The 15,216-nt window shown below is 47.3% G+C and overlaps 1 protein-coding gene across 1 annotated transcript in view; it reads right to left on the reverse strand.

The window, feature by feature from the left end:
* Positions 1-989: 989 nt before the first annotated feature.
* Gpat4 (glycerol-3-phosphate acyltransferase 4) overlaps positions 990-15,216 on the reverse strand; it is a 32,915-nt gene continuing 18,688 nt past the window's right edge. The window contains exons 3-13 of the mRNA XM_028768190.1: positions 11,544-11,613; positions 9,687-9,987; positions 8,832-8,906; positions 7,948-8,037; positions 7,716-7,809; positions 7,106-7,221; positions 6,719-6,774; positions 6,220-6,305; positions 2,751-2,879; positions 2,586-2,665; positions 990-1,943 (exon numbers count right to left, since the gene is read on the reverse strand). Coding sequence (XP_028624023.1) covers positions 1,835-1,943; positions 2,586-2,665; positions 2,751-2,879; positions 6,220-6,305; positions 6,719-6,774; positions 7,106-7,221; positions 7,716-7,809; positions 7,948-8,037; positions 8,832-8,906; positions 9,687-9,987; positions 11,544-11,613 — 1,206 coding nt within the window. The 3' untranslated portion in view covers positions 990-1,834. The remainder of the gene's footprint in view (positions 1,944-2,585; positions 2,666-2,750; positions 2,880-6,219; positions 6,306-6,718; positions 6,775-7,105; positions 7,222-7,715; positions 7,810-7,947; positions 8,038-8,831; positions 8,907-9,686; positions 9,988-11,543; positions 11,614-15,216) is intronic.

Raw genomic sequence — 15,216 nt, forward strand, 5'->3', positions numbered from 1 at the left:
GAAGGATTTGGGAACTGCTCCTCACTGTTCTCTGCTGCAGCACAGGTGAGTAGGAGGTGGGCCAAGTCAAAGAGAGATTTAAAACTCTACAAAGACTATGAGTCAAAGCAATAAACCACAAGCACGAGTCTTAGGGGATGCCTGACTCTAGACATTTTCAAAGGACAGCACTGAAATGCACTGAAACACTACACATTTTACCCAAGTGGTAACCCACCTTTTATTTTTGAGCTTTTGTAAAATAGTTCCCAAGAGGTTGTTCTTAGTCATAGGTGTTTTTATTTGAAGTGTTTTCCACTGGGAACGGAGCAGGCAGGAGAAAATGGGAGGCTGAGGAGGGGGCAGGAAGTTACGGTGACACCACAGGGTCCTCAAGCATCAGAGTGGCATCAGTTCATACTTTCGGGAGCCAGGCTGCTGTCCTAGAATGTCCTCAAATCCTAGACTTAGAGATGGGATATCTCTATCACTTTGAAAAGTAACATTATGGAACAGTGGCATGCAGGTAGGAGGGTAATCTTCCTCTAGAGGAATTCAAAGTTAGTGGACCTCAGAAGGGAGGACAGACCAGCTGACGGCATCTGTAGAGTGCCTTGTAGGCCTGACTTTTCCCCTGCAGCCATGGCGCATGCAGTGTCCCCATCCCTCCTCAGACTCTGCAGTTCTTCCCAGCACCTCTGTGCCATCCTCACCCCCACTATTTGCTGTTTCCCATCATGCTCACACCCAGAATCCCACTGACAGGACCCCCCCCTCCCCTAATTTCATCAACACAGCTTGTTTCCCACGGCTCTCATCTGGGGAGAAAACTGTGTCTATGCTAGAAATACTACAGAGACGTAAAAACACCCAACACGTGAGTCTACCTCTCCTGAGCATACCCTCCTCACTGGAGTGAGGCTGATCCCTGTCGTCCAGTCACTTTCAAGTACCACAGTTGTTAACCGGCAACAAATATATTTCCTGGGAATGAAGGCAACTTCCCTAAATTCATTTACCATCCAGTTTTATTTACTCACAAACAAGTTTGAAATCCTGGGCAGCAGTTGTAGCTCTGACCCTGTCCTGCCATGCTCTCTGAAGCTGTCCCTGGGAGAGCAGCACACATTTCCTTCACACACACTAGCCCTGGAATCCCCACAACCACCCTGTGAGGTAGGCACACCGCCATTTCTCTCTCTGCGATTCCATGTAACAGACAGGGAAAAGACATATTAAACAGATAAGTCATGTGGGGGATTCAGGCTCAGCCTAGAGTCTGAATCAGAGACTCCTGGGGCTAGCTAACCGCCCAGGGGCCCACTGGCTTCTTCCTATCTCCTCTGGTGATCTTCGTAAGCAGGGACACAAGTGCTCAGGACTCCACTGCTGGACGAAGTGAGCACTCCTGTAGACAGTTCTTTCTGTCCCACCTAAGCTCTGAGCTGGAGGCTGTTTAGGCACCGGCCTCGGCAGTGTCTTTTCCAACTTCCCCAGCGTGCGGCTGTTCCTACAGTAACACCCGACATCCTCTCAGGGCAAGAACAGGGCCCACCTTCTCACCAGCTAGAACTGCTTTAATGGCATTCCTTTTAGAGGCTTACTATAAAGGAACAAGAGGCATTTTGTCCCAGGGAGCCCCAACCAGCAGCACTCTGGTTAGAGGACAGCAGGCAGCCCATCGAGCTCTGAAGACGCTCCAGTCCTGGAGTCCAGAACAGCCTGAGGGCCAGAGTCTGGAAGGATGCAGCAGTGGGTGGTGGGAAGGATGGTAGAGGCTGTGGCAGCAACAACTGCAGCTGGCTCACACTTCAAGATTTAGAGGCGGCGGCTTCAGCCAGCGCAAGACGGAAGCTCAGGACCGGCTGCGGTCCTCATGGTTTCCGACAATCATCTTGCTATATAGCTTCTGCTGCTCCTCTTTGAATGTGTCCTTCACCTTTTCTCTCTTCAGTCCACCGTCCCTGGAAAGACAAAGGCTAACATAGCAGCAGGGAAGCTCACTGGTCAGCTCTGCCATACAGCAGATGTACTGCGTGGCTTGACTACCAGGGAGTCTGGCCAGCCACACGGGCAGGCTCCTGTTCCCTCCAGTGTAACTACTGCAGATGCCAGGGCGGACTCAGACCTGTGGAGCCAGAGCTCACCATCCCGCCTCACATCTGCTCTTGGAAAGAAGCTTCAATGGACACAGCCATGGCTGCTAGTTCATGTCTTTATTCTCTTTGGTTGCTTTCATACTACAATGGCACAAATAAGTGGCTGCAAGAGACTACAAACTGTACAGAAAACAGCGTGTCACCTCCTGTGTTAGGAGACAGGCAAGATAACAGAGTAGAAGAAACGTCTACCTTTCAAAGATAGTATGCAGACATCAAAGGAACGTCTACATTCTTCACTCTTAAGTTTCCAGATAACTACGTAGAGATATAAACGGTCTGGAAGCCCCCACAGACAGGCAAAGGCCCACAGCTCCCGGCTCCTGAGGACAGCACAGCACTTATAGGTTGGAACCAGGAGAAGGAGTCTGGCCATTCCTTCTCTAAAGCCAGCAGGTTTCACTTCTGTGCCCTGAGATGCATGCTCTCCGCATCAGGGTTACTCACCACAGCAGGTCTACCAAGCCTCCTTGCCGGGCAATGGCCGACTTGACTCTGTTAGCGAACTGCACCGCATCTTCATCTTTCTGTAACAGAGGATGAGTGAGGACTCTGACAGACTCCTGGTCACCACAGCACACAGACGTGCATTGGAGGCCTGGAGACACCTACCTCACGGGTCATAGGAGGCAGGTACCAAACACTGCAGACGATGGCCCAACTGGTCATCATTCTCAGCAAGTACGTCACCATGCCATACTTGCTGCTGTTCCAGAAGGCGTCACCAAACTGAGGGTCATACTGCAAAAGGAGAGGAGGCTGAGGTAAGGAACACACCTCTGGCAAGTGCCTGGTGATGGGCCCGCAGGAACAGGGATCCAGGTTAGCACTCCCAGCCCCAGAAAACACTGCTGCAGAGGCTGGAAACCATGGGATCTGACCTCCAGCCCCATGCCAGCTGCCTCAAGATTAACTTCAGACCACACCCAAACAGCTCCTGCCTCGGACAGCCTTGCACCCACAGGCAAACAGGTCTCAGACATCCCAAAACAAAACACAGGACAACATACTATCAAACATGTGCCTGCATCATGTATCCTTTGCTGTTTCATAAGGCCTATGCTCAACACATCAACTTATGTACATGATATATGTCTTAACACAATCACCAACCTTTTCATAGGACATTCAAAAGAAAATGTGAGGAGGCTTCAGACCCAGAAACACTGAGAAACTTACATACACTATTAAAATTTAAGTATTACAAATACAACTTACATATTTACACTTTCAACAAAGTGAATCTGTTTGGGCAGAAAACTGCTAATTAAATCAGCAGTGTACATTAGAAAATGGGTCCACACCCGTTAGTCTCATGAGGTCTCAATGAGGGCAGGCACATTAGATACTTGGGTTTGTCAACGACTTTACTGAGGGAAAAGGCTGTTTCAAATGTGTTTTGTGAGAAACGTGACTGCAGCTATCAAACTATTAAATTGTAGTAATCTCAGGGCAGGAAAGCCTGGTGAGGGGAAGGGGTCTGAGAAGTGACAGGAAGAGCTGGGTCCCTGAGAAGGCTGCATGAGCATGGGTGGCTGCTACCCAACGTCTGCCGAGACAGGTAAGAAGAGCACTGACTGCAGAACCTGAGAGCAGAGGGTTCAAAGCCCTCCACAAGAGCAAGGCACACCACCGCTTTCCTGCACAGCCCTGCCGTGGGGGTCATGTGCTAGCAGATGCCGATCCTAAAAAGCTAGAAATAAGGACAACCACAGAAACTAAGACACTCAACGTCTTAATGAATGCACCTTAAATACTACTAAGAGGAGCTGGAGAGATGGCTTCGCAGTTAAGAGCACTGGCTGCTCTTCCACAGGACCTGGGTTCAATTCCTAACACCCATATGTCAGCTTACAGCCATCTGTAACTTGTTCCAGGTGTTTGGATACTCTCCTCTGGCTTCCTTGGGCACCAGGCACAAAGTTAAGAGCATTGGCTACTCTTCCAGAAGACACAGTTTCAATTCCTAGTACCCACATGGCAGCTCACAACTGTCTGTAACTCCAGTTCCAGGGGATCAACACCCTCACACAGACATACATGCAATTAAAATCCCAGTGCTCATAAAATTAATTTTACACACACACACACACACACATACACACACACATAATTTAAAAGATAGCAATAGTAATTTTTTAGTGCCAGTAAAAAACAAAGGAGAATAAAATTGTTAAACTAATCTATGGTATATGACTAAAAAGACAGTGCAGCTAGCCAAATATACTGGAGTACAGCTGTCACCTTAGCCACTTGGAAAACAGATAAAAGGATGTTTTTGAGCCTGAGACCAGCCTGTGCAACACAGGGAGGCCCTGTTTCAAAACCACAAAACTGACTCTTTTGCTATAAATACCTGAGTAGAAGTTGTATTAAGAATAAAAGATCAGCCAGGCAGTGGTGGCGCACGTCTTTAATCCCAGCACTTGGGAGGCAGAGGCAGGTGGATTTCTGAGTTTGAGGCCAGCCTGGTCTACAGAGTGAGTTCCAGGACAGCCAGGGCTACACAGAGAAACCCTGTTTCAACCCCCCCCCCCCCAAAAAAAAAAAGAGAGAGAGAGATCAACCCCTCTATCGAGGGCTGATTCTCCTTCCATGCCAGGCAGACACCACAGCAAAGAAAATCAAAACAAAGTTCAAAATAATGACATTCTCAAAATCATTGGATAGTGACTAATTTTGGTAGAAATGAGATAAAGGCATTGCCACTGATATGGTTACCCATGTTCAGACACCGATAGAACCCTCACAAAACCCAGAGACTACCTCTAGTCAGAAGTTTGTCATACGTGAACAGAACAAGATTCACATTCATTTTATTCTGTGGCAGAGTCGTGGCTCTCTCAAGAGTTCGTGTTTCACAATGGATGAGAACCATGCTACACAGCATAGGACCTCCAGTGTCACCTTGAGTTGTGCAGGGCCATTACAAAATGACAAGTCAGAATTTGGCCTGAGCCCTAGCAAATCTTTTAACCACCGCCTGATGATGCTACAGGAGCTCACACGGTGATGAAGGAAGAGCTTGTGGGTCTCTAAGCAGTTAGAAAAGTCCCTGGCCCTTGCCCACCCGCCTGCACTGCGCTGGACTGCAGGATGGCACTGATGGTGCTGGCTGTTCCTGGTCACCAACCTGACCATACCTCAGTTAACTAAGACCTAAGGGGCTGGGTGTAGCTGCGAGCAATGGTTTTTTTCTTGATTGACCCATCTGAAGTGGGATGATCTACCTTTAATCTGGGCTATACTTTCATCCTCTATAAAGGACTTGGAAGAAGGAAATTAGCTCTTTTTACCTGCTTTCTGTCACTCTCACTGGCAAATCTATTCCTTCACTGACATTAGAACATAGTTCTTCATGATTCTGGAATATCCTGAAGACCAGGTAAGACATCATCCTTGTGGACTGGGCTTCTATTGGGACGGCCATTGTTGGAGCAGCCTGTGAGCTACTCTAATGAAACTCACAGATTTTCATTTTATCAGTTCTGCTCCTCTAGAGAACCTGCCTAACACATGTGAGATGTAGTCTCCACCCTCTACTTGCACAGCAGACCCTGCTAAAGACTACTCTTTGGCATGTCATCCAACACCTATGGCTGGGCCACCCAGGCCTGTCCATGGGTGAGTCTGCAGCCAGTGTTCAGTTACTAGCAGGCCTGGTGTTCCGCTTGGTTGGTAGAGGGTATTACCTGACTACCCAGGAGTTACATGGCCAAGTGGAAAACCAACTGGGACACGTTTCTACAACACTCTGCTGACAACAGACACCAAAATGGCAGGGGCTAAACTGAGTTGTTTGAAACTGCTCATCTTGCTCTAAAAAGTCAGCCTAGGTAGGCTGGCATTGCTGAAAACAGCCTATTTGGGGAGTGCCACCAGTGCTCGGAACTCCAGAGTCTCTGAAGGACACAGTAGGAACAGAGCCGAGGCTGGTGCTGCTCTTCTGACCCATTCCCACACCCCTATGAATCCCTCATCCTCCTCTTCCCCTGTTCTGCCACATGGCCTGGCAGTGCTGGTGGAGAGGGACGTAGCCCCTCCCGCTTGGGGACTCTGGCTGGCCTCGCAGGTCTGGTACCTTGATTGCAACAGGGTAAACAGTGGCTCCGATTTCAAAGCTCCCCTTCTTGAACATCATCACTGACGTGTTGTTGATGCAGGTTCCTGAAACACAGGCAAGAGAAAACACTTCCTTTCTGAACTTCTACCCAGTGTTTCTGTAACACTAAATATAATCCTCAAACAGCATAAACCTGCCATCACCCAAATCCTGAGTGCACACTTAAGGGAGCTCGACAAAATGCTGTTACTTATTCCTTTTCTCCTGTATCAGACCACCGTCCCAGCCTAGGGAATGGGGCAGGGATGCCAAACAAACTAAGGGAGTACTCTACAAGAGGTTGGAAAGCTACCTGCATCACTGGAGGTGATCCCAGGAAGGGCCTTGCACTGGTGAAGTACATGCTATGGAAGTTAAGCAAGCTTCTGAATTCACCCACATTTCGCTCTCTTCCGCAGGGACCCAGTGTTGTCCATCTCCCTGGCATACCTCCCCCCATCCCCAAGTCATTCTGTACCTTCTGGGAAGATGAGGATGGGCAGCTTGCTTTTATCTTGTACATGCTCAGTCAGTCTTTAGGATAAAGAAATAAAAGAAAGTGTCAACAACCTTATCAGTTGCAAATAGCTATAAAAGCCTTGGCTGGCAGTTATCATATCCCAGCGATGGACCACTTGCCTAGTATCTATAATGCTCCACCTAGCATCACCCAAAACAAGCAAGAAACCCCCCACAAAATCACAGTTCCTAATTTGTTTATCAGGAAGGATATAATGAAAACATATCTTACTTGGTAAGTCATTTGTTATAAGAACTCTGCAGGCTCAGTTTAAAGGAATAACAACTCCCAAAATATTTTCTGCTTACTTCCTTAGACCAATTAAATAGCATTTTGCCTATTTACCTCTTAGCCACCAGGTGGCGATCTTTCACTTCAGAACGTTCAAACCAGACATGGGGGCAGGCTTTCACCATTGCTCTTTGAATGACACCCATAAGGCCCCCGTGCACCTGTCCCACCTAATATCAGACAGAGAGGAATAATCAATAGTAAAGCCATACTCACACAAATGTCCCCACTCTGGGGAGGACCCTGATCCCACAAAACACATACCCAATCTCTGTCAATGTTTTATAATTTTAACCTCCTCACTATCAAGAATCCACTACTCAGACTCCTGATTGTGAGCCCCCTTAAACAGCAGCACCAGAGGCTCCTCCAGTTACACACAGGAAGCTGAGTAACTGTAGGAGTAACTGCAGGAAATGCACCTCTCCCTCCGTGTTCTCAAGAATCCCTCCCTCTCCTTATCAGTCTAAGGACCCGACCCAACCTCCAGCCCTACTGGCCCTATTCTCAACCACTGCACTCACAGCAGCTTCTAGGGTAACCAGTCCTAGGGTGACTCTAAGCTGGAACCTGGATACAGAAGCATGTTCACAAGTCTGAACCCTTGTGGGGGCCTAGAAGTTGCCTAGTCCTGGTCAGAGAACCACAGAAACAAGCTGTATACCATGGCGTAGTAGCCGTCGCTGGCCAAGATGATCACATCAATGGGAGATGTATGGTTAGCCACACAGATGCCACCATTTCTTGGTCTGTTCTTCCTGAGTATAAAACATAAGAAAAGCAATATAAACAGCATGAATCAATTTATTTGGAATACACCTCTCACCTCACCAGCTTCACCAGCTCTAGCCAAAGGTGAGCAAGTCTCACTCCATGTTAGTATGATGTGCCCTCACCTGTTGTGGTACGTAATGATGGCCGTGAGGGCTCGCACGCAGATACGGTAGCACATTAAGTGGACATGTTTACTCAAAAACTCCTTAAATCTGAAACAACACGACAGCCGAGGAGTTTATGTGTATATAAACAGGACAAGTTGCTGGCTCTGACAGTGCACAGAGAACTTGTAGAAATAGGAGCATACATGGCAAAACCTGCAAATGTTATTATTTAGCATCTTTATAGCTACACACAAGCAAAGAAACTTGGTGAGACTTGATGATATTCACCAGTTGATGGTTGAAATTAAAGGCCTAGAATTCCCAGCATAGGCAGGCCAGGGTTTCTCAGATTCCTGTTCCCCACCCACCACCCACAGCAGGTCCAACCTCTTTACCAGCCCCAGCAAAGCAGACATCTCTAGGCCCCACTACTTCCTTAAGGGAGGAAAGTTTCCTTAAGGGAGGTGGGTGGGAAGAAAACCTACTTACACTCTAGGTCATTTGTCCACTTACAGAGCTAGAACCATGCAGTTAACATCTTAAAGACTGGGGGTGCAGCAGCAATACAGAACTTATCCAGCATACAGAGCCCTGGTTTTGATCCCCACAAAAACAAACATGCTATAAAAATCTGTAAATACCTAAGCCTGGAGTCTTTTATGGTAACTGCCTTTCTTTCCTCTAAAATGGGAAGACAGTGAGGGCTGAATTCCAAGAAGAACACACAGCTACTATCTCATATCAGTCAGAAAACAAAAGCCATCACTGCAGACTCCACAGGGTTATTTTAATGCCCTTAGACTCAGGAACTGAGTTGGATGCAAAGTGGCAGCTGCCTCCAAGGTCTGCCTCCAAGACACGTGCACACATGTGCTGATGTGTGCACGCACCCTACTCACCTCCCATTTGGCAGATATCCAACCATAGTAGTACCCACTACCAAGAGGCTAATCCCCGTGAATGCCAGAGCAATCCTGTAAGACAGAACATATCAAACCCAACAGTTATCAGTGCATAGTGAAGATGAAGGCAGGAATCATGAACAAATGCAGAACCTGACAAGAGCTTCCCTGGGCTGTGAGAGGACTGCAATTCCAAGCAGACAGTGAACAGTGACACTGACACTGTCTCTTCAGAATTAGGCAGGTACCACACTCAACACGTGTCTGGTCTCACTGAACACCCTGACAAAAGTAAAACCTCTCTGTGAAAGGAGGTGGAGTTGAAAGGTGCCAGCATCTGGCAAGACAAACTGAGCAGGGCTCAGAGAAGCAGAAATCAATGCTGCTTCTGTGCCAGAGAGCCAAGTTCCAGGAAAGGCTATGCCCAGGAAGAAGGGGCCAGGAGGCAGCTGGTGTTCTCTGCCCAGTTCAGTACCCCCAACTAGCAAATGGTCTTTAAGAAATCCTACTACTACTAGCTGAGTGTAGTTCCTGGTGTACACCTTTTAATCCCAGGACTCAGGAGGCAGAGGCAGGTACATCTCTGTGGGTTCCAGAGCAGCCAGGGCTACACAGTGAGACCCTGTCTCAAAAATAAAGTAAAAGAAGAGTAAAGAAAAGAACGCTCTTTCTGTCTGACATGTAAAGAATGTAAGGGGCTTGAAGGGACAGTCCCCAGTACCCTCCCAAGGGTAAAATGGACTAGCCATGTGGAGAAGCACACTACCCTCCTTTATCAATGGAAACTATAGCAGTGACGTGGATGCACACAGGAAGAGCAGCTCACATCTGGCCTCCAAGGCCCAGCCTCACCTGAGTGGCAGAAGGAAGCAATACCGAATCAGCACTCCTAACCCCCAGAGGATGGTAAGCCGCAGGCTTATATACTGGAAGTTGTAATTGGTTCTGCTCAGCAGGTTCCAGGACTCCAACTCCTCTGCCGAGAATCTCTTTGTCACTTCGTCATCCATAATAGTTTCCATTCCTTTCCGGCAAAAGTAGAAGATGTCAGAGAGCTCGAACTCTGGTGTCTTATCCAGAGCCTTGTTACTACCACTTCGACGAATTTCTTTGATTTCTTCTTCCAGAGAAGTGGGATCTTTTGCAATGATTCCTGAAAACAAACAAAACAAATGAACAACAACCCCCCCCCCCAAACCAAACCAAACCAAAAAAAAAAAAAGAAATCCCCAAAACAACCTCTAAGGTCAAGTGGCACGCTACAAGGGAACACGTGTATGAAGACTGCCTTCTGTGCTACGGTACCAAGGGCACACATGCCACGGTTGGGATGTGGGCTTACACTGTCTCTGCAGTTTCATGAGCAGAAAGAGGCGGCCCCAACTCCACAGGGCTGAGAAGTGCTGAGTCTTTAAGGGGTGGGGCCTACCATGCTCTAGTATAGAATCTTCCTCCTAGCCTCATGCTAGCAACACTATTTAAACTAAGTGGGTCACTTAAACACAAAAAAAGACATGAACGTAGGAAAGGAGGATTTCAGCAGAAGAAAGGGAGAAGAGTCAGGGAAGTAGAGAGGAAAGGACAAAATTCACTGTATTCTTGTATGAACCTATCAAGGAATAAAAGCCAACAGGTGTGGCACCAAATGTCTGAATCCCAATACTCAGGAGGCATAGACAATCAAATCCCTGAGTCTGAGGCCAGCCAGGGCCACCCAGACGGACCCTGTCTTCGAGAAAACCATCCTTGACAAGAGTGTAAGAGATTAGCCCATGGGATTAGGTCATGGGACCCATGTTCCCAAGTAGAGAAGCACTGCCCTTGCTCTGACTGGGTGGGTTCTGCAGGGGTCATTCACTCCTACAACATCAGGTCATGTGGATTTGTTTGTTTGCTTTGCTTCTTCTCGTTAGTTGGAGACAAGCTCCCAGTAGCAGTAACTGGCACTGAGCTCACTATGCAGCTCAGGATGCTTTTGAATCCCTTGTCCTCTACTGCCATCTCCCAGCTGCTGGGGTCTCAGGCATGTGCCACTGTGCCCGGTTCTGAACCAGGGTGTTTGTAAAAGGCAAGTCAGACACCCTCCTACTCTCTTGGGGCACTCCTTGCCACTGGAACCAACTCTTCCCTCCCTCCTGCCTTTCATACACTCCTGCCAAGTGCTGCCATCTACCAGACTGCAGTGTGGCCAAGGGGCCCTCACCAATGGGGTTCTACTCCTACCCAGGTTTTCTTCTCTCTTGTGTTTGTGAGAGGGAGAAAGTGAGAGGAGAAAGTGAGAGGAGAAAGAGAGAGAGAGAGAGAGAGAGAGAGAGAGAGAGAGAGAGAGAGAGAGAAAGAGAGAGAGACTGAGTGTGTGTGTGTGTGTTGCATGAGTACACAGGCCAGAAGTCACTGAGAGGTGCCTTCCCCTATCACTCTCCCCCACACACACCTTTCCTAGGGTCACACTGAACCTGAAGCCAGTTGACTGCTAGACTGGCTAGCCTTTGAGCTCTGGAGATGCCCGTCTCCACCCATCAGCACTGGGATTTTACAGGGGTATTTCACGGGTCTGGGGGTCCAGCCCATGTAAATGCACAGCAAGTATTTTATTCACTAAGCCATCTGCCAAGCCCTTGCTGAAGGTCAAACTTTTTCTTTTGCAAAGTATCTTCAGGTATTTTGTGATAGAGCAGCATTTAGGGTATTATTATGACCCAGTCCTACCATTGGTGTAGGGCTTGTAGAGCTGGTGGTTCTTCTCCTTGGCTCCTCTCTCCATTCTCAGGGTCGCCCACTGAGGAGGAAAAGGGTAAAGTGACAGCAAAAGTGACAGTCTTCATCAGCAATCCGCCTGCGAGCCTCCAGCTCATAACCAGGAACACAAACTAAGTTCCCATCAGTGAAGAGCTAAAAGTCAAGACGCAAAGACAAGATGCTCAGGGTGCTTCTCACCTTGCTTAGATCTGCCTCGAGGCATGGAGAACTGGCTAATTAACTCTGCCACCTTAAGTCCTCCTCACCCCTGCAAGGATGCCACCACCATCACTTATGTGTGTGTAGGGGGCTGGGGGAGGCAAGAGCCTATGTGGAGGTCAGCGGACAACTCATGGGGGGATGGCTGGTTCTCTCTCTTCCACCATGTGGATTCTGGGGATCAACTGAACAAAAGTATCTGTGCATGCCCTGATGAAACCAGCAAACTCTGAGAACACAGAAGTAGATGCAACTGGTGATAAGCCAAAGGGACAAAGAGTCTGAGAGATAAAATCTAAAGGTCTCGGCTCGTCCCCAGGCTGTTCTTTTACTTCAGGGTTCTTCCTCCCTGGTGACTTTGGTGGACTTTCTCTGAGTCTGTACTCTTTACCTGATCCTCAATCAGTCAGAATACCCCAAATACTCAACCAGGTTCATTCCAACTTGAAGCCCAATTTATATACTGGTAGGGACAAACAGACCTCTTCCCAAGTTATAAAAAACATCAGATCTAGAGTGCTATTTGGCAAGTTATATTTGTGACCTCTCCTGTAGAGTAACAGCTGCAGAGAGCTATTACCCTACTTCTTCATAGACCCCCACTTGCCTTCTCTCACTTCTGTTGTTGTTTTCAACCTCAAGACAATGAAATCAACAACTCCAGCCCAGGAAACCAGTGGTGATGGTGGAGGGTTACTGCTTCATTGGAAGAGTAACTCTCCACTGAGTTCACTTAGCTCAGAACGCTGAGTATTTGTTTCCTTCATGACTGAGGTCCTGCCCCTTCGGCTTTCATAGAAAATGTGTCCATCTTTAGACAACAGTTTATAAAGAGATTCACGGGGGTCATTGTGCTGAGACTAAACGACTGTCTGGTTATCAGCCCTGAGCGGGGCGTCTATCCATATCCTCACAGTGAGCACTGCAGAAGATGGAGAGTAAGGACAGCGCTGAGAAGGCTGCCACTGCACGCATGCACGCACTGCGGCTATGGTCACCAGATCAAGACAGTCACACTGCAGCACGGATGGAGAAAAGGCTCACAGACTCCACCCCTAGCTGAGGAGCTACTGGCAAACTGATGGGAGCCGGAGAAGAGTGTATTACTTTTCTTTGGGGTGTAGTTGCTGGGAGGTGGGCCTTCCTTAAGCGGATGGTCCCACAGACATGCACACAGACTGAACTAATGAACTCAGCGGGATATAAAAAAGAATGAGAATGAAGAAGGCAGAGGAATCCCATCTGGATGGAAAGTTTAGGGTGGATACAATCGAAATGCTTGTACCCATGTATAAAGTCAAAGAATAAATAAAAACTTTAAACAAATGTAAATTTCTTCCTGTCACTTCCCCTGACAGAAATCATCCTCATCTTGAACCTGACCTTCTCATTCCTTTCATGTGAGGTAGGAATTGTAACTCCCTCCCCAGACAACAAACAATACTAGAAAGTTTACTGATCAAGGTTAGGTTTCAGGGCTGGTTGAGAACCCCTAAGTGCTCAGAAGCATTCCCACACTGCCCCACCCCCACCACCTCTGCAATCCTGTCTTCAGTCTCTGCGCTCATACCACAATTTCTGTAACTTTCCAATTAATTCGACTGTGAAGCCAAACACGCAGGCTGCAAGACCTCACAGACTCCTTTCATGTGGGCAGCAACACTCAGCGTGTTTTCATCCTTCTGCTTCTATCCAGGCTTTCCCCTTCCTTCAAATTATCCTCAACACAATTGAAAGTTGATTCCAAGAAATTCCACTCCAAAAATATTACTGCCACCGTATAGAGAACATATGAAGCAAAACCCTCCAAGAACAGAAAATTACTTTAAGGAAGTCACAGCCAGGCATGGATCTATCTGTGGTAGGCAAGTTAAGTATTTTCCCGATAGGGATGAAGAATATTAAACAGCTGGCTAGCCACTTAGTAACATCAAAGCACAGGTCAGTGTACTTGAACTATCAGAGTTTTAATAATCTTCATGAAAATTAATAAAAAGTGAAAATGGGTAATGAATGACATGCAGACATAAAATATATGTCCACACTATTAGCATAGCTATAAATTATGAATGTCAATTGTCAAAGACGGAAGAGCAACATGCAAAAAATAATAAATGCATAAGCTATAAGACATGCATGATTATAATTTTTTGACATAATGGCATTTATCTAGTTATCTACTACTATTCAAAATCACTCCAAATCACTTAATGGCTTAAAACTCCATTATTAAACTGGGTAGACATGGTGGCCTACACACCTTTAAACTCAGCAGAGACAGGAAGAGCTCTGTGAATTTAAAGCCAATCTAGTGAGCGCAATGCCTGCAGAGGCCAAATGATGGGATCGGGCTTTCCTGGATCTGGAGTTCACGCAATTGCAAGCTGCCCAACATGGGTGTGGGAACCAAACTCAGGTCTTCTGAGAAAGCAGAAATCAATCAACCACTGAGCCAGCTCTCCACCCCCTGAATGTGTATTTTAAAAACAAAATTATAAGAAGGATTTATTTGCTCAGTAGCAGAGCAAATCTGGCATGCATAGAGATTCAACATCCAACACTCTACCCACCAAGGAGTTTACTTGGCTATCAACTTTAAAATACCTGAAATTAACTAAAACCCGAGCATCTGAGCACACCTGTGAGGAGGACATTTCTGTGACTGGAGTACTATGAAGTAACTGATGTGGAAAGTCCACCCCAAATCTGGATCGTTTGGGGTTAGAAGAACTACCCAAAAGCTGAGTCACACCTTCTGGGGCCAGCCTGCCTGCTTGCCCTGTCCCTGGCAAGTTCACCTATCCTGCTGCTGAAACATTCTTTCACTGGTATCAGAACATAAGTCTTCAAGATTCCCACATACACTGAAGACCAGCTGAGAGGTTCAGCCAACTGGACTGAAGTATCAGATTCTTAGACTTTCCTTTCGGAGACGCCATTATTGGACTAGCCAGATGAGCTGGCTAGTTTTATGTCAACTTGACACAAGCTAGAGTCATCTGAGAGAACAGAGTCTCAATTGAGAAAATGTCTCTATAAGATAAGGTTGCAGGCAAGCCTGTAAGGCATTTTCTTCATTAGTGAGTAACATGGCAGGGTTCAGTCTTTGTGGGTGGGGTCACCCCTAGGATGGCAGTCCAGGCTTTTATAAGAAAGTGGACTGACCAAGCCAGGGGAAGGAAGCAGTACTCCTCCATGGCCTCTTGGTTCCTGCCCTCACTGCTTCTGATGATAAACTGTTATATGTAACTGTCAGTGAAATAGCCCTTTCCTCCCCACACTGTTTTTAGTCATGGTGTTTATCACAGCAATAGCAACCCTAGCTAAGTCACTGAGCCACAGCATGTAACCCACTTTAATAGTCTCTGTCTCTCTGTCACACACACACACACACACACACACACACACACACACACACACACAC

The sequence above is a fragment of the Grammomys surdaster genome, unplaced genomic scaffold, assembly GCF_004785775.1.
Source record: "Grammomys surdaster isolate TR1022 unplaced genomic scaffold, NIH_TR_1.0 185, whole genome shotgun sequence".
In the NCBI taxonomy this organism is placed as follows: Eukaryota; Metazoa; Chordata; class Mammalia; order Rodentia; family Muridae; genus Grammomys; species Grammomys surdaster.